At 48.9% G+C, this 25995-nt stretch overlaps 2 protein-coding genes across 3 annotated transcripts in view; one reads left to right on the plus strand and one right to left on the minus strand.

Moving 5' to 3' along the window:
- The window catches only part of PMFBP1 (polyamine modulated factor 1 binding protein 1), a 208747-nt gene extending 202374 nt beyond the window's left edge, over positions 1-6373 (plus strand). The window contains exons 33-34 of the mRNA XM_081118742.1: positions 1459-1697; positions 5507-6373. Of these exons, the coding sequence (XP_080974868.1) occupies positions 1459-1697; positions 5507-5529 (262 nt within the window). The 3' untranslated portion in view covers positions 5530-6373. The remainder of the gene's footprint in view (positions 1-1458; positions 1698-5506) is intronic.
- Positions 6374-6446: 73 nt separating this feature from the next.
- Positions 6447-25941, minus strand: DHX38 (DEAH-box helicase 38). Of its 2 annotated transcripts, none has more exons than XM_081118741.1 (27): positions 25852-25941; positions 23361-23701; positions 22812-22996; positions 22062-22163; positions 21371-21518; positions 21096-21214; positions 20860-20936; positions 20217-20372; positions 19503-19664; positions 18952-19059; positions 18512-18624; positions 16640-16777; positions 16110-16296; positions 15784-15969; positions 15269-15409; positions 14812-14922; positions 14606-14722; positions 14297-14404; positions 13774-13886; positions 12814-13022; positions 12564-12718; positions 11734-11889; positions 11503-11637; positions 11185-11310; positions 10574-10669; positions 8270-8391; positions 6447-6920 (listed from the first exon to the last, which is right to left on the minus strand). In XM_081118741.1, exons 2-27 carry the CDS (start codon positions 23681-23683, stop codon positions 6836-6838), a joined length of 3678 nt encoding a protein of 1225 aa, XP_080974867.1. In that variant the 5' UTR covers positions 23684-23701; positions 25852-25941; the 3' UTR covers positions 6447-6835. The 2 variants fall into 2 exon arrangements, with proteins under 2 accessions (XP_080974867.1, XP_080974866.1); XM_081118740.1 differs by lacking the exon at positions 25852-25941 and adding an exon at positions 25723-25806.
- Between the last annotated feature and the right edge of the window lie 54 nt (positions 25942-25995).

The following is a 25995-nucleotide window of genomic DNA, read 5'->3' on the forward strand; positions in this document are numbered from 1 at the left end:
AAAGTGTCAGAATCCGAGGGTAACAGAGAACTTCAGGCTTTTTCTTATACTGTGCCAAGTTCCAGAGAGTTCAGTTTCATAAAGAATTCTTTTTTTTTTTTTAATCCTCACCTGAGGATATTTTTTCCATTGCTTTTCAGAGAGAATGGAAGGGGGAGAGAGAGAGAGAAGCATCAGTGTGAGATAGATACATCAACTGGTTGCCTCCCTAACGTGCCCCGACTTGGGCCAGGGATTGAGCCTGCAACCCAGGTCCATGCCCTTAACTGGCATCAAACCTGAGACTCTTCACTCCATGCAGGTCGATGCTCTAACCACCAAGCAAAACCGGCTAGAGCAAGAACTCATTCTTTTTCTCTTTTTTTTTTTTTAATATATCTTTTTTGATTTCAGAGAGAGCAAGGGAGAGAGGGAGAGATAGAAACATCAATGATGAGAGAGAGTCATTGATCAGCTGCCTCCTACAAGCTCCCCACTGGGGCTCGAGCCCGCAACCCGGGCATGTACCCGGACTGGGAATCGAACCGTGATCTCCTGGATGCTAGGTCAGTGCTCAACCACTGAGCCACCCTGGCCAGGCAAGAACTCGTTCTTGAGTGTACTTGAGCCTATTTGAAGGAAAACCATCTTTGAATAATAATAATAGCTCCACCGATATTTATTATGTACACATGTGAGACACTGTTCCTAGTGCTTTACATGTATTAACATATTTAATCTTCATAAGACCTCACCAGTTAGGTGCAGTTATAATCCCCATTTATGGATTAGGAAAGAGGGACTCAGAAGCTAAATAACTTGCCCATGGTCTTACAACCAGTAAGTGGCAGTGATAGCATCCCAACTCGGGAAGTCTGGTTCCAGAGCCCACTGTCACCACTGCCCTCAGCATCGATTTGGAGAAATAGAACTGTTGATATGAGTAGCTGCTGTTAACTGAGCCACAGGAGATATGCTGAGTTACCTTCCCCCGCACCTACGTTACAGCCACCATTTTCTCATCTGTAAAATGGGGATAAGTTACTTGCCTGAGCTCTCAAAAGAGATCCCCATGGTTTCAACCTTTCAGCAAATGGACATGAAAGAACTTGGACTTTGGCATCAGAACCCAGTGAGAGTGTTTACTAGGCATAGCCATGAGAAACCCAGGACATGTGATCAGACTTGTTTGTAACAGCCCTCTGGCCCTTACAGTCAAATTTCTATCATCTGTCAAATTCAGTTGTCCCCATCTAACAGATAAGAAAACAGAGCCAGAGCTGAGGTGACTCAGTGGGTCAAGAGTCCACCCCAACCCCAGGACGGGGCCTCTTCCAGGGGACACACAGAGGCCTCCATTTCCACAGAATGTGTGTGAGGTCACTCCTTCCTGTGGTGCCTTGATCTGTCCTTTCCAGTGGGGAACCAAGGAGCTGACACACACCAAACACCCACCTGTCCTTCCCTCTCCTTCCCCAGCCACCTCCACAATGTAATGGTCCATCTGCAGCAGGAAAACAAGAAGCTGAAGACAGAGATGGAGGACAAGAAGCTGAAATCCGGACACCCGAGGTTATGCAGTAAAACGCTGTGCACCAGCAAAACGGAGCCCATGCAGAGGGCGAAAGCGTGTGGCACCTGGAGCTGGAGGGGGACAACCCAGGGCCTGAGCCAAAGAGTGGATGTCACCAAGGTTGTCAGGACTCCGCACTGCTCAGGTATGTCCGCCATTTGTCTTTTGCTACTTACTATGATGTTGTCTTAGTCCCATTGGGTCAAAATAAAGAACAGCTCGATGTTTTTCAAGAGATTACTGGATTGGGAATTTGAAGGAGAAAGGAAAACAGATCTTTTTCTTAACAACTTGGGACCAGAGATCATTGTCTCCTTGTCTGTAGACAAGGCTGGTTGTTCTGATCTAAGAATCTTTGCTGCTACTTAAGTGCTCATGTCTCAGATCTGTCCCTTACCGTGACCAGTTGGAATTGTGGGGACAATAGGGGAGTAGGCAGAATTAGCATCTGTACTGTGTTCTGGAAACCACACAAGAGCACCCTGTCTCTTGCACAGCTAACTTTCCTGCCACTTACCCCAGAGGGAAGTCACACTGCAACAGAGCTGCCTGGCCACAAGGCCAGTCCTTGAGGAATCGCCTCATTAATTTATCCTCAAATCAAAACTGTGGCTTCCTCCCTGCTCCCTCGGGTTCCTCATATTGCTAGAATCAGCGCCTTCCTCTGAGCATCATTTCCACACGTTTTTCTGAGGACAGTGAGTTCCCATCCCTGTCTCTCGACCTGGATCAGCTCTTACGAGAACATATCGAGGCCCCAGCTTGTTTTGCAATATGCTAACATTTACTGAGTGTTGTCCACTTCCTGCAGTGTAGTGAACCTTAGAACCATGCTACCATCTCCAGGCCCAAACCCTAAAATAGAGACATGAGCACAGCAGTCTCGGTGAGCCCCCAGAAGTGTGTTCATCCTGCTTTCTCTAGATTCTAATGAGCATAGGGCTCTTCCACATGTATAGGAGTTGTCATTCCCAAAGCAAGCTTCTGGATTAGTTTATAAACCAACAAGAGATAATTAGCTCCTTTTTTATTCTTTCCACCTCTGTCTGGAATTTAAGAAGAAAAAAAAAAATCTAAAAACCTCAAAGAGGAAAGTAATCCTGAGGCCCAAAAGAAAGGAGGAGAAATGAGTGATGCATTTTCCAAGTGGAGCAGGGGAGATAGCCATCTGCTTTCCCCTGGCCTCATTTCATTCCTCCTTTTAACAATTTTATTTTTCTCCCCAGCCAGCTCAATGCACATAAAATTCCATTAGAGCAAACTCCAAGGACAGCTAAACTGTTTTATTGTGGTAGGATTTTGTTAAACTGAGTACATGTCTAGAATTTGTATTTCTAGTCTGTAGGAAATTGAGAGAAATAGTTACTAAGGTAAAGTAAGAGAAGGAAATGAACGAGCCTAGCCGGGCATGGCTCAGCGGTTGAGCATCGACCTAGGATCCAGGCGATCGGGGTTCGATTCCCAGTCAGGGCACATGCCTGGGTTGTGGGCTCGATCCCAAGCTGGGGGCGTGCAGGAGGCAGCCGATCAATGACTCTCTCATCACTGATGTTTCTATCTCTCTCTCTCCCTCTCCCTTCCTCTCTCTGAAATCAACAAAGATGTATTTAATGAAATGAAAAGAGCTTGCATTTCTGGGTGGGGGGAAAGGAAAAGTGAAGGAAGAAACCCAGTAGTTGGTAGCAATTCTTAAATATTCTTGCCTCCCTCCCCAGCCAAACAAAAGCCAAGAAAAGTCACTGCTTATAGCCACATAGGATGCCCCTGCCAGGACTCGGGAACGGCAAATTCCAGAAACACAGTGTGAGGCAGGGTGATGGGTGTGGTCTGTTTATGCTCTTTTGACTGGGTACCCCCATTTGACTTAGCATGAGGATATATTTTCGAGAGGAAACAAAGACTGAAGAATCTGCTGCTAATAATGGCTTCCGAGCTCCAGCCTGTGGACCATTGATTTAAACAAATTTCAGTGTCATTAAAATCCCCAGGACAGTCTACTAAGAAGGCATTTTGTCTATAACTTAATAAAAGGTTTCATATATGGTGGTGAAAGTGACACTACCTGGATACTTTGAATGTCGTACATTTTTCTCAAAGTTGTCTTTCACTTCCTGTGGGGTGATTACACCAGAGCCAAGCAGGTGGCAAGCAAGTTATGGGGAACAAAGGGGCAGCAGAGCCAGAAAAACATTGATATGTCACCCAGCCATCTGGCCTTCAGACAGGAAACCTGATGGAGCAGAGGGGTTGGACTTAGAGAAATGTAGTTCCTCTAAAGACAGGAGAAGGGACAGGGAAGCTGAGTGTTGCCTGCCTATAATTCTTTTTGTTATTGTTGTCTGTTTTGTTAATCCTCACTTGATATTTTTTCCATTGACTTTTTTTAGAGTGGGAGGAAGAGAGGGAGAGAGAGAGAGAGAGAGAGAAACATCGATGTGAGAGAGACACGTAGATTGGTTGGCTCCCTCATGCACTCCAACAGGGGCCAGGGAATCGAACCTGCAACCCAGGTACGTGCCCTTGATTGGGAATCAAACCCATGGCCCTTCAGTGCGAAGGCTGACACTCTAACCACTGCGCCACACCAGCCAGGGCGCCTGCCTCTAATTCTTTAAGCAATAACCAAAGAAGTTAGTTCCAAAAAAGTACTTTGAACAGCTGATATTTTTTTAAATGGCCTCTGTATGATACTTAATGATGGACACGTCATTACACATTTGTCCAAATGTGCAACACTGAGAGTGACTCCTAATGTAAACTGCGGACTTTGGGGTAATAGCGATGTATAGGTTCACCTACAGTACCAAATATACCACTCTTGTGGGGGGCAATGACAATGGGAGAGGCTGTGCATGTGCGGGAGCAAGAGAAATCTCTGTGCCTCCTGGTTAATTTTGCTGTGTACCTAAAACTTCTCTAAAAATAACAAAAAAGAAAAAATTATTACAAAGCTAGGACTTAGCCGAGGGGATTATAAATAAGTGCTTCAGCCACCCAGTGGGAGGATGTCACTCCGATTCTGATACCTGGTGCCAGTAGAATCCTGTGTAACAGATCCTCTTCTACCCACCTGGAGTCTAATTCTCCTCCCTGAGCTAAAGGAACCCCGAGCAAACAGGCCCCTCCACCTGCTCCTTCCCCAAGAGAAGAGGGAGCTCCCTGCACCACCAGGTTGCCACATACACACTTGCCTTTTGAGCCTCCTCTGCGTAGCCCAACTGAGGAGGAAGCTTTCTGCCACAGACAGGGCCTGGTGAGCGAGCTCTGGGGGTCCCCAGAATGAGTTCCCTATCTCAGCCTGAGACCTTCAACAGTTGACATTTCCAGTGTCTAAAGCACCCTGTTACTGCCAACTAGGCGCTAAAGGACAGATGGAGGTGACTGAGTACAGGCAGGGACCCCTGTAAAGATGCTCAGTGCAATGGCCTCAGTTCCCTCACAGCAAGAATCTGAAAGCCAGTCTCAGGAATCCACTGCAGGGCTGTCATCACAAAAATGTTTTTGTACCTCTAGAAAGAGAGTAGGTTATCATCCAAGGGAATGATGGTATGAATCAGAGTATTAAAGCTAAAAGGAACTTAAAGGTGGATCTCAATGGACAGGATCTGCCAACTAAAAAGAAAACATTGGAGACACAGGTACAGATTCTTAGGCAGATTCCGGTAGAGTCCCTGGGGCTAAGGAGCCTCTCATTCACCTGGTGGCACCCATGTGTGCCAAGTGTCCCTCGCCAGGTGTTCTTGCTTTTAAACTAGAAGGTGGGATTGGAGCCATGGTTTCTATAACCTCTCTGGCCTCATGTTTCTTATCTAAAGAAATTGAAGGTGAGTTTGTGACCAGTCACAGGCTGTTAATAATAAAACCATGAATTAGAACCTATCTTTTTCCTGTTCTACTGCAGCCCAAGCCCAGGTCTGTAAATAGATTACATATCCAGCTTACTTCTCTCCACAGAGCAGATAGACAACTTCTGCTAGCCCTTCAACCCAGGACCAAGACAGAAGCCTTCCCAGGGAAGCAGCCAGAAGCCCTCTCTTCACTCCAGAGCCACGAAGTCAGTTTCCACCTGCATTCCCAATAAAGACGGTTAGAGGTAAAAAAAGAACGGAAGTACAGGTGTAGCTGGTGCTGCTGGTAAAGCCTGGCTTCCAAACTCATCCCTAAAACTGACTTAAATGTTAACTTATATTGAGCTATAACAGATGGAAATTCAAATCCCGGGAACAGAGTGAGGAAGGGAGTGGAACTAAGTCAGCAGCGTAAGCCAAGCGCCAAGGGGCTCTTGCTGAGCACTGGCCAGTACCCAGGTGCTTCTTAGCCCTGAGCCTGTCAGTGACGCAGCCCCAACACAGAACCTCGCAAGCAGCACATGTGGCAGAAGCCCAACCCGAGGGAATCACAAAATAAGGACCAAATACTCAGGTACCTCAGCAGACTTACGAGGCTGCTTAACAAGACTAGTAATTCCAGCATAAGATCATCTTTTATGTGAAAATCAATAAGCAGCATTTTACACTATTTTCCATCAATACACAACCCTCACACATGCAAAGAGTAGAAACTTCTGCCATTCTGAGCAATGGCCAACCCACCCAGGGAGGGGCAAAAGATGCACAGATGCTCACCTCCCTCTCTTCCCAGCCACCCACCAGCCTTAGAACAGCTTGGCACTCGCAGAGCTGGGTGCTGGTGGCCCAGATCAATCTCCTTCCCTGTCAGCGGTATCCCACTCTGCCAACCCCTCCTCTAAGAGGCACTGCCTGGAGAACAGAAGCAAGATGAACTAAGGTTCTGGCAGGATCCATCCAAATAAAGTCAGGTTGGCGTCCTGCCTATCTTCTCTTTATTATGTGACTTAGGGTGGTGAGGGAAAATGGAACAGTCAAAAATGCAGTAACATTTTACAAATAATAAATTTATTTCCAAATCCTGAATTATAACCAAATTACAATTCCCTCTAGATCTGTTTTGCTGCTTTACACAAGAATTTTAAAAAACATAGTCAATGGCCAAGTCATTTATACACCAAGTGTCCTGGGACAGTTTATCTGGATGTGATGGGTCCAGCCACCTCTCGCAGCTTCTCAGCTGCTCTGTGGCCCAGAGGCTGCACTGAGGAATCCTACTTCCGCCCTGGCAGAGCCTAGCGGTCGGCAGGAGCCTCCCTCGGAGGCCGTGACATACACAGATGAAAGCACACAGATGAAAGGGTTTTGTCAGCAGGCCCAGGGCACTCCAGCCACTCAATACCTGGCTCCCATCCTCTGCAGGGACAGCCTCAGCTCATAGACCAAAGCGGGCTGGCGTGCGGCGAGGAGTCATGGGTTCCCCTTGCTCTTTCCGACCTGGAGTATAGATCTTTGTAGCCCTGGAGACACAGAAAGAAGGTTTAGGAATCACACTGCTGCTCACTCCAACCAGGATACACAGAAGGACCAGGAGCCTGAGCTTTGCTGTTTCTAACTGGTGTGTGAGCAGCTTTGGAGCTGGAGGTTCTTCTCCCCCAGCATATTTCCACTCCCCCTGCCTTCCCCACTTGTGAGTGGGAGCAGACTATCACCTCATTTGATACCCACTAAGGAATGCTGTAAGATTACTTAGCACCTCCTTTCATACCCCCTGGGTGAGCTGTGGAGGTAGCCTCCCATTCACCTCACCAGGCTGCCACTCCAGCTGTGTCTTATACTCTGGCTGGCTTTTGCCCCCAGTTCCTGGGGGTAATCTAAACCCTTGGGGTTTCCCAAGGGATTGGAGTGTCTCTGTGATTCATGGCTGCAAGGGGGCCATGGGGATGGCTCAGGCCACATCTAATAGTTTATGCCTTAAGATGGTTTAGGACTGGGGGCCACCAGGCCAGAAAAACCAACCATGTAATTACAGGGCTGTGCTTTGAGCCCAGCCTCTGGGGAGGGAAGGAGGGCTGGAGACTGAGTCAACCACATGGGTGCTGATTCAATCTCCGCCTATATATGAAACCCCTGATAAAACCGGGCACGGAAACGCATATGAGCTTCCCTGTTGGCAATACTCTGCGTGCTGTCACACGTCAGTGTGCCTGGAGGCTAAAGCTGCCCTGAACACACCTGAAACTTTGCACTCGGGACCCTCCCAGACTTCACACTATGCATCTTTCCCTTTGGCTGGTTCCAGTTTGTATCCTTTTGCTATAATAAAACTTTCCTGAGTTCTGTGAGTTGTTCTAGCAAATTATCAAACTTGAGGGAGCCTGTGGGGATCCCCAAATCTGTAACAAATTGGTCAGAGGTGAGAGGTGACCCTGGGTATCCCCCAGCTTGCAGCTGGTGTCTAAAGTGAGAGCAATCTTGCAAAAAACTGTGCCCTTCACCTGTGAAGACTGACCTAACTCCAGACACCAGCACAGATGCACAAATCCAAGGCTCTCCTCCCCTCACCAGTGCTTTCCAAGCCCTGGCTTGTCAGTAAAGCTATGAGACCTACCCTGCTACTCCAACCCACCTCTGGCCCCAAAAGAACATCACAATGATCGGGAGTTACAGATTATCACCACCCCTTGAAAGTATGTCCAGACGTCCTCCATGTCTCCACATGTGACCACCGTCAACTTCTGTTGCCAACTCACCTCTACACATTCTCTTAAATCATGACCATGCATCGAGACCTAGTTGGTCCATCATGCTGGTGTCTGGAGCTTCCTGGGGGCTCCCTCCCAGCCAGGGTCCTGACGTCAAAGCTCACCTGACACTGCCCAGGGGGCTGCGCTTTTCCTGCTCCTGCCGCCGGGCTCGCAGCTGCTCCTCAGCCAGCGCCATCTCCTCCTCCATGGCAGAGGCCTCCTCTTTGGCCCGTCGGCGGTTCTCCTAGAGAAGGGAGAGAGGTATTGGGAGCCTCTGGGGACCAGTGAGTAAGAAGGCCTTGTCTGCACCCATCTCCCTGCTGCAAGCCTGGTGCTGTGTAGCCCACACCAGCTCTCAGAGGCAGGGCCACGCAGCTCCCTGCCCCAGCACCAAGGCCAGGGCCTGCTTTCCTCACTAATTCAAGATAGACACTGGATGATTCAGTCCTAACCCTGTCATGCCTCAGCACTCCATTCAATTCAGTAAGTACTTATATTTTCTTATAAAGTTCACGACTATGCCAGGAAGGACAGGAAACAGGGAAGACATTACATCTCGCTGTGAAGCTCGGACATAAGAAAGGTGTGCGCACGCCCAGTGTGGGGAGGACTATGCTGAGAAGGGGAAAAGCAAAAGCCCCACAACATTCTGCAACCCTAAACAATGGACCTAGGTGGTAGCCATCCATGGACACTAAGACTGTGAGGAGACGGAGCAGGAGACAGAGAATTTATAATGGAGGGATCAGGTGGAACCATTGGGCAAGCTCAGCATCGTGAGACCACCAGGCCTCTGACAGGATCTAAGAGGAAGTTCGCAGCACCACGTTCATTGGTGCATCCTTGCTGGGAACAGCTGAACCTGAATCTAGCCAAGGCTTCAGATTAATTACTAGTTTGCAGAAAGTACATAGGATAAAGGCACTTGTTATACATCTTGAGGAACCAATCAGCCCGACACAAGACATGGGACATTCTACAAGGTAAATGACCTGGTATCTCAATAAACCAATACCATCAAAAGGGTGAGACAGAGCCTGCTCTAGAATAAAAGACTTAATACACATAACAAATTGCAATGTCTGGATCCTAATTGAAGCAAATCAGTTATAAAAAGTTATCTTTGAGATAAAAGGGGACTGATTCTGTCAAGTGATAATGGCAGGAAGGTTACATTTTAATTTTTAAAAATCCTTTTAGAGATACAAAGTCAGGTATTCATGGATGAAAAAACACAGTGTCTGAGATATGCTTTAAAATATTCCAGGAAAAAGGCCCACTGCTCCCTCAAGGCACCTGAGCCCTCACCACCAGCTGTCTCCACAGCCACCGCCCTGCTGGCTCCCAGGCAGCCTCTGCTCTCTTCCTGCACTCGGCCCTGCTGGCAGATCCAGTGCAGGGTCCTTCCCTCTGGGGCTGAAGGGCAGGCCTGCAGCCCCTCTGCTCACTTACCACCCCTGCATCTCCTGTTTTGAAAAAATCTACCTCGGCCTATCTATCAGCAATGAGTGGCCGGCCCTGCTCATCCTTCCGGAACCATCCCCCCTCACCCAAGCTGACTTGCAAAAACAGGCCAAGATCCTGGAGGCCCAATGCTGAGGAAACCAGAACCCACCAGAACACAACTGCAGGAGAGATAGTCGGTGAACCTGCCACTTAGATGCCTCCTGATGCCTCAAGCCCATCCCAACACACACAACACAGTGATGGCACGTGAACTCTGGAGCAGGTTCTCCAGGCTCAAAGGCATCCAGTTTCTTGCAAGAAACCTCACAGGCTGCCCAGGAAGCTGTGCCCCTCCCCCAGGGCATAGGCTTCTGTGCCCACAGCAGGAACTGGCCCTTCAGGGCCTATCCTCAGACCAGCCAGGGGCTCTGAGTGGACCATGAAGAGGCAGCTGGGAAAGCAAGGGAAATGGGGCAGCACCATGAGATTTGGGTGAGCCAGTGAGTATATATAAGAAACAATAACAAACATATCATGAGAGACAGACAAAAGCATTCTTGATACATTCTAAAAATAAAGTACAAAAGTAAAATTAAAAAATAAAAATGAATAAATAAACATTCCAGGAAAAATATGGATGTGTCTGGAGAGGGTTGGGAATAAACAAAACAAAATTGGCAGAATGTTCATAATTACGGAGGCTGGCGATGAATTTATGGTGGCTCATTATACTGGTTTTTTCCCACTTTTAAAAACATCTGCACTTTTCAATAACTTCCTTTTTAAAAGGTCTTGGCAGACCAAGCAACTGGAGTGTGTGGGGGGAAATCAGACAGACCAAATGGGCTAGATCACAGTCACTATGTTTGAGAGAGAAGTAAGGGGGGGTAGTCAGATGGTGATGTATCTTCAATACCAGGCTGAGGCAAAATGGATCCCAGAGACAAACAGAACTTTCAAGGAAAGCACAGGACCCTTACCTGCCGAGACTTTCCTGCCTGTTTCACACTGTAGAACATGGGGCCCAGCTCCGCCAGCCACTCTCCATCCACAGCAGTCACACACTGCATGTACTCCTGTAGGCAGAGGGCCACAAAGTGGTGGTCACAGAAGGGCCAAGGCTCCAGGCTGTTCCCTCACAAGGTGGTTCCACAATTAAGAGATATGTGGGAAGGGCCTTACCCCCCAGCCCTCTGAGCGTGAAAAAAGCTGGGAAAAGCCTCAGGCACTGGAATTTTAATCCCTTCTCCCACCCAAATTCCTCCATGCTTAAGAAAACACCCCCTAGCATCCAAGAGAAAAGGTCCAGCCCCTCAGAAAACCATTCTAATGATGACACCACAAGGGGTTGCTTATCCCAGGCAGTAAATAGGAAACATTCTTGCTGGCACAGCCAAGACCCCTGTAACTTACAGGTTAGCTCTGTGCAAGTTTCTCCAAACCCTCAACTGAAAACCATCCTCAACTCCCCTCAAAGCAAGGCATGTGGTCTCAAGCCTCCCAACGTCAAAGCTCATCCCAAAAGGCAGTGAAGGAACCTGGCCCAGCCAGGTGGTCCTACATCATGCAAGCTACCTCAGAAAAGACTCACCTTGGTGGTCATGACCAACTCATGATATACTATGTAGTCTGGGGTGTAGCCCATTCCAAAGAGGGAGCTGGTGGGGTGCAAGTGGCAGGGCATCCCTGTCCGGATATTCACGTACTCCCCAATTCCCTAGGGAAGAGACACAGCAAGAGGCCATGTCAGGAAGATGCTGCTCATTTGGGCAGCTAACCCATCCCTTTAATACTATCTTGACCCAGGCTTGTGGGGGAAGCCCAGATCTGCAGAACTGTACAATGAGAAAGGAAGAACTTTGCCCATAAATATCAGACCAGGAAGGGGCCAGAACTCCAATGGGCTCACCTTGAGCTTGGCTGCCTGGTGGAAATAGGCAGCACATATACACTTCCTGACGATGTCCCAGTCAGTGCCACAGGAGGCCAGACTCATCCTCTGCTGCACCATGATGTCCTTGAGCTGAGCCCGCACCTCCCGGACCTAGAGCAGGACACAGGTAGGCAAGGATAAAGCCCTCCTTCCCATGCCTTCCACCCCTCATCCCAACATCCTGCTTATCTGGGCCACTGCCCCCACCTTCCGCATGGCCTTGGCATGGATAAAATGATCATTACACCAGATGGTAGAGTAATTATTATTCTTCCACTGCAGGTAAACATTCAGGTAGGTCAGATGATCACTCTCAGGGACAGCAAACTTCTCCCGGATCTGATCACTCTCCTCCTCTCGGCCCTGGGAAGGAAAAAGGGAGCTCTAAGCTCAAGGGAGTCCAGGCCCACTGAGAAGAGACAGGAGGTTCTCAGCTACCCACACACACAACTTCAAACACATCAATATAGTGCCCGAACACTATGAGAAAGATAAAGCAGTTTACAGTAAAATATTAATCCTAACGTGAGACTTCAGATACAACCAAACTAGAAGATAAAAAGTGCTCTTGCAAATTTTCAAAACATTTCCTGAGAAGCACTGATCTAGCCCATCCTTTCCCCTCACCCTGACACCAACCTGCTTAACAGAAATCATTCTTTAGAAACCATGACTCCTGTCCCTCCATTCCACTTTTTTAATAATTTTTTTTATCCTCACCTGAGAATATGTTTATTGATTTTAGAGAGAAAGGGAAAGAGAGAGAGAGAGAGAGAGAGAAGCATCGATCAGTTCCTCCCATATGCGCCCCGACCAGGGATCAAACCCACAACCTAGGTATGTTCCCTGACCAGGAATCAAACCCACCACCTTCTGGTGCACGGGACCGTGCTCCAACCAGCTGAGCCACCCGGCCAGGGCTCCATTCCATTTTCATAAATACAGAGAGAAACTACTGCACTCTGTAATCCTTCTTGAGCCCATAACTCCCCCTGAGGCTTCTGGGAAGAAAGGAGAGCTAGACACCATCTCCCCACCTTGGGCCTATAGAAGATGGCGGGGACCGAGAGCATGGACACAATGAGCAGAATCTCGGAGCTGCAGCCCATGTCGCAGGACACAATGAGCATCTTGGACAGGGCTGGGTCCAGCGGGAACTCCACCATCAGCCGTCCAGTTGAGGTCAGACCACCTAGGAGAAAGGAGCAAATCCAGATATTCAGTGAACACAGTGCAGAACAGAGGCAAAGACCAGGAAGCCCTGCCCGGCTCCTGGGGCCACAGCACCTGTGTTGTCCAGAGCTCCAAGGATCCAGAGCTGATACATGGAGTTGAGCATGTTGTCCTCTGGGGGCGGGTCCATGAAGTGGAACTGCAGCAGGTCCTGCACCCCTAGAGATTTCAGCAGCAACACCACATTGGCCAGGTTGGTCCTCTGGATCTCAGGTACCGTGGTGGTCAGGAGCTCATTCTTGTAGGCGCTCTGGGTATAAAGCCTGCCAAGGAGAAGACCAAGTCCAGCTGCACCTACCACCACACTGCGCGCTGAGCCTCTCAAACATGTCTGGCTGCCTACGCAGAGATCACCTTAGCAGCAGAGTGACGCTACCTCAGCTCCTCACTGCATGTGCACCACAAACAACCAGGACAGAGGACAGCCACGGGTAGGAGAATTTCTCATTTCTTCCCCAACCCTTCCCCACTTCCTCTCTGAACTGCAAATTTCCACCTATTCAAAACTCAGTCTTCCCAGTTTACTCTTCTCCTACATGCTTGTTTCATTTCTGGAGAGCCTGGGACTAGAATTGTGGCTGGGTTTTATTTTCTTAGTATTTTTCTATGTTTTCTGAATTTCTATAGTGAATACATTGTTTTTTAAATTTAGAACCAAAAAAAGAATAATTGGAGATGTGAAAAAGAACCAATGGTGTAGTTTATTCAGATTTGTCCTCTGAGGGAAAACATGTTGTAATTACAGTCTCCTACTGCAAATATAATTCAACCTAAGTCTGCTTAAAACCCAAAACCACTGAGACTCAGAGCTTCCTGGAAAGACTACTCCTTCCACTCTGCATATGATGACAGGACCAAGTGGCAGCCCTGCCATCCGTCCCCAGCCTCAGGGATCAGCTCTAAGGCCAGCAAACCTCTGCTGGATCACAGTCCAATCCCACCCACTCTGGCCCAGGCCCCACACTCAGCAATCCCAGCGCCGCCCCGGAAAGCAGGCTGGCACAGGGTTCATACCTGAAGCACTGACCTGGGCCCGTCCTGCCAGCTCGCCCCGACCTCTGGTTGGCATTGGCCTGGCTGATGGGGTAGATCTGCAGAGCATCCATGCCAATCCTGGGGTTGAAGACCTAGGAAGGGGCAGCAAAGAGCTGATTAAGGACAGAGTAAGGGAGAAAAGGGAAAGGGTGGCAGCCTTGAGACAAACACAAACCCCGGTTGCTACACACCGCAGAGCAAAGTGTCTTAGCAATACAGGCAGCCATCTTTTTTGGAGCCAGAAACCTCTATAAATTTCCCCAGAAACACCAGCTCCATGATCTCTATTGAATTTTTAAATTATCTGCCCCATCAAGTTACCACAAGGATTAAATGAATCAAGCACATAGCAACTTCAGAACTCAATAAATGTTAGTCTCTTAAACCAGCACCACTTTCATGTGAATCCCTCATTGGAGGGCCGAGGACCCAGGGCCTGCTTCCCATCCCAATTTAGCTTTGGGTGAGGGCCCAGGGCCCTGGTACCTGTGTCTTCTCTTACCTTTAATTTGCAATAACCAGAATCGATAACAAACATGATGCCGTCGACAGTCAGAGATGTCTCAGCAATGTTGGTGGCAACGATACACTTCCGAACACCATCCGGAGCCTACAGCCAGGCAAGGATGTGCAGGGAGGGAGAGCTGTAGACCTTCAGGTAGCAAAGACTCCCCTCAACCCCTCCCTCCAACCTGAGGAAAGAGCATGCCCCACCCCTGCCAGAAAAGTAACTCCTACGCTCTTGCCCTCCTGGGAGAACCCAAGAGGACCCAAAGGTGAGGGCCCAAGACAGACGTTCTTGCTCTCGCACCTTCTGGAAGATTTTGGCCTGAAGATCAGAAGGCAGCTGGGAGTAGATGGGCAGCACAGCCAAGGCGGGCGCATTCTCCAGTTCTTCCAGATGCTCCACAATCTGGTCTGAGGTCACCTGAGGACAAAGTAACCGTGAGCCACTAGAGCCCCAAACTCTCACACATAGGATACACCCGTTCATCATGGTCATGACAAGGCACGTACCTCTATATCCTCCTGGCCAGGCATGAAGATGAGGATGTCCCCAGGGGCCCCTGACAGGTGCACCTGCAAGGACTGCTTCACTGCAGCCTCCACGTAATCCTCCTGCGGGGTCTGCAACACCAGCCAGGGACACCGTCAGAAGAAAGTGTCGAGGGCAATGCAGGCCAGGCACCTCTCTGGGAACCAGTGGCCCAGTCACTAGTCTAGGGCTGGAGACGGCAGACTTTCAGGGTTGCCGCACCTGTAGATAAGCTTGACTAACACCCCTGGGCCCCACACTTCTGCTCCAAAGAAACAATAAAACAAAACACACCCAAAGCACAGTCCTTTGGCTCAGCCCTGGAGCTGCTGGCTTCCCCATGCACCTCACGGTACCCACCTTTCCCAACTCAGCACCCTATCCTGCACCCTCCAACTTCTCACTCAGGGTCAGTTCAAAAAAAGGAGGCCTCGGTACCTTGCTGAAAAGGATGTCAACAGGGAAGGTACGACCGGGGATGTGGAAGATGGGAACATTCCCAAAGAAGGCAGCAAATTTCTCAGCATCCATAGTGGCAGATGTGACAATGAGCTTCAGGTCTGAGCGCCGAGCCACCACCTAAGAGAAGAGGTCAGTCAGGGGCTTCCCCATAGGTTTGGGACCATTGGCATCCATCCTCCAGTCTCTCAACATTACTCCCAAATGAAACAGAAGCTGAAGCCAACAAACTGGCACAGAGATGCATAACACTGAACACTGAACCCATGGAGCCACAGCGAAGAAAGCCATGAGTCACTCAGCTGAGCAAGAGCAGAATGAACTGCAACACCAGGGCTGAACCCAGCAACTGGGGGCCCGGGACACTCTGTCCTGACAGAGACTACTTCACTTCCTCAGGCTAGCCCCAAGCCCACCTGAAGAGCCACGATCACCACCAACAATATGCTGGTCAAAGCGCCATGGACAGAGAGAGTGGACCCCACAGCCCTCACCTCCCGGAGCAGCCCGAAGAGCACGTCGGTGTTGAGGGAGCGCTCGTGCGCCTCGTCCATGATGATGGCACTGTAGTGATCCAGGTCTGCTTCCCGGAGGGACTCTCGGAGCAGGATCCCGTCAGTCATGTATTTGATCAAGGTGTTTTCTGAAGTGCAGTCTTCGAAGCGGATGGCATAACCCACCTGGAGATCAGAGATGGCTCAGAAGCTCTGGTACCGGTTCACCACTATCACACCCTGTGCTGGGTCCAGGCCTTAGCAGATCAGCTCAAATAGAAGGAAGCTACCGGGTAATAACCACAGCTCAGCCCCTGCCCACTCACCTCCTCGCCAAGGTTTCCCCCCATCTCTTCACTGACTCTCTTGGCCACCGACATGGCCGCCACACGCCGGGGCTGGGTGCACCCAATCATCCCGTAGTCCGTGTAACCATCTTCATGCAAGTACTGCGTCAGCTGAGTGGTCTTACCACTCCCCGTCTCCCCAACCACAATCACGATGCTGTTATCTCTGCAAGGGAGAGAAGGCAAAGGCCAAATCAGCCGAGTGGAAGACCACACCCACGCCTCCAAGATGCTGCCACCTCCTGTCCCCACATCTGGCTAACCAAGAGGCATGCCTGCTTAGAGAGGATTTCCCTGGGAAAACTGCCCCGTACTGAGATACCACCTGAAACGTCTAGAAGATGGTGAGGTTTAAATAAGTGAACGGTAACAAAACAATGCCATCTTGCTTACTTTCCCTTCTCCATCAGATGTAATGCCCAAAGCAAAAAGAGATACCAAGTAAATACAGGAGACAAAGGGGACACCCAAGTCAGTACTGTAATTCCCAGGCCCTGGGGCAGAGTTACCTGATAATAGTGAGTAGCTCCTGCTGCACTGCAAAGATGGGCAGATACTGCCTCTGCTCCAGAATTGACTTCTTTTTTGCAAATTCACTGCTGGCCTCACTCTTTTTCTTCATGTGATCTGCAAACTTCTGCTCTGTCCTGAGAACACATGGCAGCCTAAGCACCCTGCACGATGTCCCACACTTTCCTTCCACCCTTCTTCCTACATCCAAGACTGAAAACTAGTTCAATAAGATGCAATAAATCTTCAAGACACTAGAGCAGCCAGGTGATCAGAGATGCTACTCGCCTCCTCCAGCCTAAGGGAGCAGAATCCATCATCCAAACACACCAAACACCCCCAGTCAAACAGAGCTACATATGGCTCAGAGGAGTTACAGATTAGCAAGTGGGCAAATCCTCTGCCCTAAAAATGAGTTCAGCCAGAAGAGGAGCTGAAATGACAGGTCATTATCTTATACAGAACACCCTTGGGCAAGTTCAGCACAGCCCGTAAAGGGCTAAGAAGAAGAGTCGTAGATGCAGAGTCATGATCAAGGTCAGACCTCCTCCCTCCTCCCTCCTCTCAACAAGATGGAGCAGCCTGTACGGATTCTTTTCAAAGAACTGTGAGAACAGTCCGGTTTAATATTTGCCTACTTCTCCTAAAAGCATTCAAATATCTGACATGTGTATACATCCCAAGACTCAAAAGCACTATGTGATTTTCCAAAGACTCCACGGCAAAAAGATACCAGCCCAATGCTACATGAGTCAGCACAATCTTCCACCCACCCTCCTTCCAAGACTTTTCCTCTGTCAGACCTACCCCATGCTCTGTCAGGCTCCCTATTTCTAATTTCCCAGTCACTCCTGCTCAGCTAACAACATCTAAGGGACTTAATTTTCTAGAGACTAACAAGGCCAGATCAATAGTACTGACTTCTCCCGCTAGCCAGTGTAGCTCAGTTGGTAGAAGCATCGTCCCATACACTGAAAGGTTGCGGGTTCGATTCCTGATCAGGGCACATACCCAGGTTGTAGGCTTGATTCCCAGTCGGGGTGCATACGAGAGGCGATAGATTGTTGTTTCTCTCTCACATAGATGTTTGTCTCTCTCTACCTTCCTCTCTCTCAAATCAATTTAAAAAAAAAAAAATAGTACCGACTTCTCATTTGGGACATTTCTCTCAAGGGTACAGAGAATTATTAATTCAGATGACAGTTCAGTAGGACTTCAGAGTGTTCAAAGGATGAGCTTCACAAGAGACATGTGATTCCAGCCACCTACCCAATGTGGGAATCCCAATAAGCACTTACCCAACATCGCCTTAGAAACCTCTATGAAGAGGGAAGTCACTACCTGATAAGACAACCCCTTCTATTTTCAAACCTCTGTTAAAAATACTTTTTCCTCATGTTGAACTGAAGTCTACGTGGGCAAAGCCTACGTTCCCATACCGAACACCTGAGCAGCACTCTAAAAGAGTGGCTAAGAGTGGGCTCTAAGCTAGACTGTCGGGTGTCATCCTCCCTCTACCATTTACTAGCTGGGTGACCGCAAACAAGTTACTTAACCTCCCTGGGCCTCATTCGGCTCAGATGAAATGGGAAGCACAGCACCTATATCCCATGGAACTGCGGTGGGAATTCAGTGCGCAAGTAACTGTGAGGCGTTTAGCGCTGCCTGGCACAGAAGAAGCTCCTACAGTAGTAGCAGCAATAGGGAAAGTTGAAGATGGTAGAAAAGAGAGACCAGAGGAAGGGCCAGAAGAGACCAGAAGACAAAGTGACATCACTTTCCTATTCATGAGCCACACACTGTATCAGTTCCTCTGCAAGTGCCCTTGAGGGCCCGTCTTTGGAGATGGTCCACTGCTGGCAGACTCCTACCTGTAGTCCACTTTACCATCTTCTGTTAGCGCTTTATCCGGCTCTTCCTCTTTTTTGACACCCATTATATCTCCCAGTTTGGTTCCAGCCAGTTCCCAGTGTTTGTGTTGAGCCTACAAAAGTCATGAAAAGTAAGTCTGCTCCATCCTGTGACACGCCTGTGTTCAGGAAAACCAAGCCCATTTCACAGGCTTCATCTAGCAGCAGGTGGTAAACTCCCACAAGGCATTCCATCTTCAGCCTTCGGCTCCCAAAGCAGCAGGCCCTGTGGTTGTCCTAACTAAGGTGCTGGTAGAACACAATGCCCACCTCCCAGGGGTGGTTCTTGCTCTGTGAGTGCTAACTTCCAACAGGAACCCTACTTAGGAGGTCTATTATGATTTTAAAAAACAAAAAAGACTATGTAGAGACTCCCCAGCCCCAGATGATAAGAAACCAACCTTCTTGCGTTCCTTTTGCTCCCTGTGCTTCCGCACTGTCTGACTGCCTTTTCGAGCAATGATGGCCAGGTCAGAAGTGGCATCCTTGACTGGAATCACAGGCTCTGGCTGCAGGAGGTTGAGTGAAAGAGAAATTCCCATTGATCATTAATCTCAAGAAGAAGGTCCATTTCCCAACAGCCCCAGGGAATGAGAGGGGCGACTACCCTATTGTGACGGCATTTTTTCCCCCTTCCTTTCCTTCCTTCCTTCCTTCCTTCCCATTTCTACTTCAGATCTTTATGAGCTTTTTTTTTTTTTAATATATTTTTATTGACTTTGAGAGAGAGAAGAAGGGAGAGGGACAGAGAGATAGAAACATCTATGAGAGAGAAGCTCCATCTATAGGCTGCCTCCTGCACACCGCCTACTGGGGATGGAGCCCGAAACCTGAGCATGTGCCCTGACCAAGAATCGAACTGGCGACCTCTTGGTTCCTAAGTCAACGCTCAACCACTGAGCCACACCGGCCAGGCTGAGCTTCCTTCTCTAGGACCACAGAGGAAGCTCACCTGCTTGGTGAAGACGATGCGCCCATCCAGAAAGGGAGGCACCAGGTTGTGCACCATCAGATGCACCTTGGCCGCGCTGTCCTCTTCAAAGTCCTCGTCTACCTCCAGCCGATGGACCACCCCACTGGTGAGCATGCGGTTGGTCTCCCAGCGCTCATTATCCTGTAAGGACACAGTGGGAGGCCACGATCAGAGTGAAACCGAAAGGTCATCCCGAAAGGTCACCAGGCAAGTTCATGCATCAAGTCCTGACAGAAGGGCCACAGGGACCACAGAGATGCCACAGGCCTTGTTAGCCTGTAGCTCCTTAGACAGGAGAGTTGCTGATCCCAAATCTCCTGCAGTACCTTTTCCAAGAAGCGGCACTTTATATCTCAGCCAGAACCTCTGCAAGGACACACATATGGTGACTGTCCCCAGCCCCATTCAGAGACACAAAGAACACAGACCACAGAGCCAGGTCCTACCCTATCAGTTCCCATTAACAGCACCTCTCAAGGAAGTACTGCAAAGAGAGGTTATAAGTTGGATGTGTTGTTTTTCTAAGCTACTGAAAAGTTCCACAGCCTCCCCTCCTCCACCTCTAGAGTTATATAGCTCTTCTGGTACTTCAGCAGTGGGGAGACAAGCTGTACTGCCATCATACTGCTGCTTCTCCCATATGCCCCCAACTCCGGCTGAATCTGCTCCAACTACTGAAGGCAGCAGCGTCACCTCATTGATCTGTCTCCGCTGAGCCGAAATGCGCTTCTGCTTCTGTTTATGCAGGTGCTGCTCCCGCCTCCTCACATAGTCCTCGGAAGAGTAGGCCAGGGGATTGTGGAACTCGTCATACCCCTCATCCATCATGTACCAATCCCGGTCAGCTTGCTGCAGCACAGGACACAAAGCACAGGGAACAGGGGACATATTAAGTTTATGCACAAGGCAAGGCCAGAAGGGAGGAGACGTTTTGTAAGAAGTCACTGAGCAGCCTTTGTGAAAGATACAGGCGGCCAGCCTGCTCTGATGCGCCATCTAGAGGAGAACCACAGTGACTGATTTTCTGTCTGTAAGACTTCGTATGGCAGCTCATCATGACAGCACTTCTAAGATTTACCACATGGTGGCACCAACACATAACTAGAAAAGTTAGGTCTGACCTGCCTTAGGTGAGGAGTTTCATTGTGGAGCCTCTGCCTCCGGAGATTCCAGGGCTTTAGGACTAAACAGGGCTCAGCTTCCCTGAGGCTGTCATCAAAGTCCAATTCTACCAGAGTGTCACTCGTGGCCCCTGCACTGACATACCCTGTCACCCATTCACCAATGGGATGGCCACCATCCCTCATTCAGTCCCTCAAAGATAAAATGTTTTTACCCTCTGGTCATCCTCCCATTGCTGCCGCTCCTCTTCTGTGTCAAACGAAATCCCTTCTTCACCATCCTCACGTCTTGCTGAAGGAGAACATGTAACAGGTCAGACCACACAACCGCAGCTCATCCCCAGCGGCTACCAACAGACCTGCAAAGCACACAGCTCCAGAAGCACAGCTCTGCTCAGCCTGACCAATGAGCGACCCTGCTCTCCTGCTGCCTACTCCCATACTGCCTTACCTCGGCCCCTGGAGAGACGCGGGGTGGACCCTAGGTGCTTTCTGTCATCGGCCCACTCGTTGTATTTGTAGGATGGGGTTGGCAAAGGTGTGTCGTCTGAGTACCTGCTCCTTACAGACCTGGGAAACAGTATAACCATCATCACTAAAGAGTCACTAAGCTGAGACATGTCCCCCAGCTGCCATCTGCTCTCCCAGCCCAGAGCCCTTTGCCCTCATCACATCCACCCATGCCACCCACCCAGAGAAACTAGGCTGCTCTGCTCAGAACATCACCTATCCCGATCTCTGCTGGACGGTCGATGGCTCCGATCAGAATCCCGATAGGAAGGTGAAGGGGAGGGCGATTCCCACTGCGAGCGCTTTGAGGAGCCATAGCCACTGTCCTCTTCCTCCCAGGTAGACCTTGATGGGGTGGCTGCATCTGGGGCCACAATAGACACATCCATAGGAAACACATCTAATTTAACCAGGACATGGCTCTACAACTATTAGCCAAAAGTCAATGTCCCAAGTTTATTTTACTATTTATAAACTTTGTACCTATTTGCAATGGATAAGATGGTTCTGACAGTTTTTAAAGATATCTGCATTTTAACAGTCCAGTTTTCATCTGTGTTTGCAACATTTCAAGGAATTTCCAATTTGTCTCTGCAAACATAACCCTTTAAATATAAATAATTATTTTTAACGAATTTTCCTTCTGCTCCGCAGCTCCCTATTCTTTCCCACCATTTGGAAAAATGGCTATTCAGTAAGCCAGCCTATCACCTTAAAGATCATATCCATCTTTACAGAGAAGTCAGGGCCTTCCCACCCAACTCAGAACCAAATAGTCATAGACGTTCATGATGGAATCAGGAATTCCCTCTCTGCCCACAGCAATCCCACTGAGGATAGGAGTCGATCACCCTGCCTTTTGTATGTTTGACCCTCACAAACCACCACCAGCAACGGCTCAGTCTACCTTTAGGTCGGTGTCGTGGGCTCTCTGGTTCATTTCTCCTGCTGCGCTCTGACCCTCCATCCCGCTCTGATCTGCTGCTGTGCCTGCTTCTATCCCGCTCATCTGTCAAGAGTCACACACAGAGCTTAGAAAACATGTATCCCGTCCCAACTTCCACCAGTCTTCACCCTAGAGAAAGGACAGGCCTTCCCACTCACAGGTGCAACCTACACTGCTCTAATATGATCTATGGGCTCCTGAAACTCACATATCCCCATTCTTTTAAGGGGAAAAAATAGATAATGGCTAGAAGGTTTCAAATTCACAGTAGCAGTTATTTTCCTGTGAGAATTCAGAAAAGAACGGTTATTAGTGTATTAGTAACTGTTTAATAGTTACAAGTCTATAAGCTATAAAATGTAAACAACACTGAGCAAAATACTGGATTTTATGTCTAGCTTTTCTCCATAGCACTTTCTCTACCACCAACACTACTGTCAACTCTGGTTTCTCAGACATATTACCCATTATCACCAAGTTTCATAATAAAAGGAGGACCACACACTCAAGCAAAACAGCTATGCTGTAAGTAACAGTTTTAAACTGCCTGCTATTCCCTGTCCCAACAAGGTCAATAACCAATCAGGGTGACATGCAAACAGGGCTCCCTAATTTAACGGGCATTATAAAGACTCTTCCTGCAACAGGAAAGAGGCTGGTGGGTTAATTCAAATGCTTAATGGGTTATGGGAACTATGCTGGGCAGTCTACCTCTGTCTCTCTTGCGGTCACAGTCTCGATCCCGCGATCTTTCCTTCCGATCCTTTTCTTCTTTGGATGAGGCATAGACACCATGTTCCCGGCGCTCCCGCTCTCTCTGCCGACTACGTTCCCAAAACTCTTCACTCACACCACCAGGATGGGATGGAGTCTCTACTCGAGCAGATCGATAATGTCTGAAACAGGGAGGGCAACTGGTAAAGTGTCCCTCCACAGGAGAAAACCTTGCCCCAAAGCCTCTGACTGTGTCAAGTGAGTGACCTGTCCTTTTCTACTCTATCCCCTGGTACTGCAGGCTTACTTACATATGACAACAACCCAAAGTATTTCTAACCACCATCATCTACTCACTGGTCTCCTTTGAATGTTCCCCACAAATGTGAAAAATACATCAGTTCCTACCTACCCTCAGTATTATAAAATCAAATATACTCCGAAAGCTCTACATGTCCAACAAGAAAACTGAGAGATAAACATAGGACATTATTTTCTGGCCTCCACTTTCACTCCCTTTGAGTCAACCCATCCTAAAGCCTTTACCTGTCTTTTCGGCTACCTCGACCGGACTGGTCACTGCCATCCTCCTCAGCATCCCTCTGGTCATCCTTGCTCTCTTCCCAGTCCTTGTAGGAAGAGATCCTGGACTTCTTCTTGTCCTCCCCATCGTCTTTCTCCTCTCGCTCCCTCCGTTTCAGGGAAGCCAACAAGTCCAGTCCCAGCAATGAAGGACGGGGAGCAGGGGCCTTGAAGACATGCTGCTCACTGGCCGCACTTTTGGTCTTGCAAATAAGACCACCAACCTGAGAGTCCCCATCAGTGCCTTCCAATCTATGGATCGAGGTATCCTCACTGGGGTCCTCCATGACAGGCTCTGGGATTTCCTTGGAAGGAAGACAAAACATTTGGTATTGGACATAAGAGGGGAAAAGACTTGGCTCTGCTATACCCCAAGATAATTGTAGTTATAGGTATATTTAACCTCTCCCTTAAGACCAGGATTTCTTTAGTACCCCTTGCTAAGACCTGTCCATCAAGTCATTGACAATCTCAAAAGATCATTCTACTTCCACCTTAACACACATAAGAAATACACACACACACCAAACACCAGGATCCAAGAAAGCATCCTCAGGTCTCACGATGACACACCTATTAGAGCATGATGGCATCTAAAAAGGGAGTGTGGGGGATGTGAAGTCAGAAACCTCAATTGGAATCCAGGCTCTCGATATTTTCTACCTGTATGACTGATTGTAAGCAAATAACTTAATGTTTGGTTAAGCATAATTTCTCTATCTATAAAATGGAAATACTTTTTGCTTTATCTAATCCATGGAGTTATTGTGAGAATCAAACAAAAGAGTATATGTGAAAGCTCTCTGTAACCATGAAGTGTTACATAAATGTAACTGTTACATTATATGATTTGCTGTGCTCCTGTGTCACTGATTGGATCCCTCGCCATTTTTCACATGAGTTCTACCTCTCCCTCCCTTTAAACTTACAGATACAGCGGAGATATTGGGAATAAGGCTACCATCCATGTGATCCATACTTTAGTGGCCTTTTTTTGGACCAGTTGTGTACAGCAGTCAAAATCTGTTTAGAAACAATCTATGTTCACCAAAAATATTGATGAGAAGCACTAGGTTAGAAAATGGTGTTCCTGAAGAGTATTTAGGTGGCTGTGAGATTTCCTAGTACTCTACTTGTAATAAATTCCTCTTTACCTCCCATAACACACCATCCACTTGTAAACATACACCAATTCTGAGCGCTTGGATAATTCCCCTTTCCAACTAGTCAGTGGAGCAAAGGAGGTGTCCAGGGTCCGGGTACCACCAGAATCCAGAATGTTTTACGCAGCTCTAATGAACGTGCACAGCTCTATAGAGGAATACTGTCAGACTGGACACATGCTATGGACAAGAGAAACAAGAGCTGCTTTTTTTTTTTTTTTAAATGTCATCAGGTAGAAGAGAGAAGGGAAAGCTGCATACTGGTGACATCTGTATACACGTGAGAAAAATCTAAACAAGAAGGTAGAGCCATCCAGGCTCTGCTCAGATGCAGCCTAAACTAGAAAATATAATCCCTAGAAAGCCATCCTACTCAGGAGAAAAAGAGCCTTGTCTGGTCTGTCTTGCGGATGCTGTACTCAAGGCCAGCAAGATAAACGTTTGACGACTAAGTGGATGGATGAACTGAAGCGGATTAGAGGGAAACGGGAAGTGCAGCGTTTCTAGAGGCGGCCAAGGGAGACGCCGGCAGCACCGGACAAGGCGCCCGAGAGAGACTCCTCGCAGCCGCTGAGACGAATGCGCCGGGAGTGAGGGGGCTGGATTCTGGAGAAGGATTCGTGGCAAAGCAGCTACACGGGGTACGAGAAAAACAATAAAAAATGAAACTGGATGCACTCCTTCGACAACTACTCATTCCGTGCCTTCCGGGAGCCCATCGCCGTTCTGGAAAATAGGGATCGAGCGGAGAACAAAACAGACCAAAATCCCCGCCCGCGCGGAGTCAACACTCCAGTGGAGGAGATCGCCTGGTAGAGACGCCGCTGGACAGAGCACAGGAGGAAGACATGCGGAGCCCGACTGGGCTCGGCGTCTTTTTGGGGTTGGGCAAAGGCGGAGGCCTAAAAAGGGGGCGGGGGACCGCCGGGGAGCATCCCTGGACCTCAGTGTGGCCGCGCCAGGCAGCAGGATCTGACCAGAACTAAGAGAAAAGCCGGGCCCCGCAGGACCTGCGCCGCATCCTTAGGGTAAGACAAGTTGGGTGACAGGGACGAGACTTTCCCAGCCCAGGCCCGAACCGGAGCGAGGGACGGATATCTGTCGCCGCCTGGAGCCGCCACGACCGGCGACGGGCAGGTCAGGAAGGAAGGAGGGACACTCACCTCACCAAGCCCGATTCTCAGGACGTTCTGTCCCGGGTTCTGGGGCGCCGGCGCCGCCACCCCTCGCTCAGATCGCCTTAAAGAACCAAAACCAGCACCTTGAGAGCGGCCATTATTGTCCCACAATACCTTGTGCTGCCCCTTCTATCCGTCCAAAGAGACCATAGAGAACAACCCGGAAAATGCCCGTTCCTGGCTCCAAGAGTGGGACATAACGCGACCTGGCCCTCAGCACTAGTGTATCCTCCGCCGGGACGCTGATCAGAGACACTT

The sequence above is a fragment of the Miniopterus schreibersii genome, assembly GCF_964146895.1.
Source record: "Miniopterus schreibersii genome assembly, chromosome: 18".
Lineage (NCBI taxonomy): Eukaryota > Metazoa > Chordata > Mammalia > Chiroptera > Miniopteridae > Miniopterus > Miniopterus schreibersii.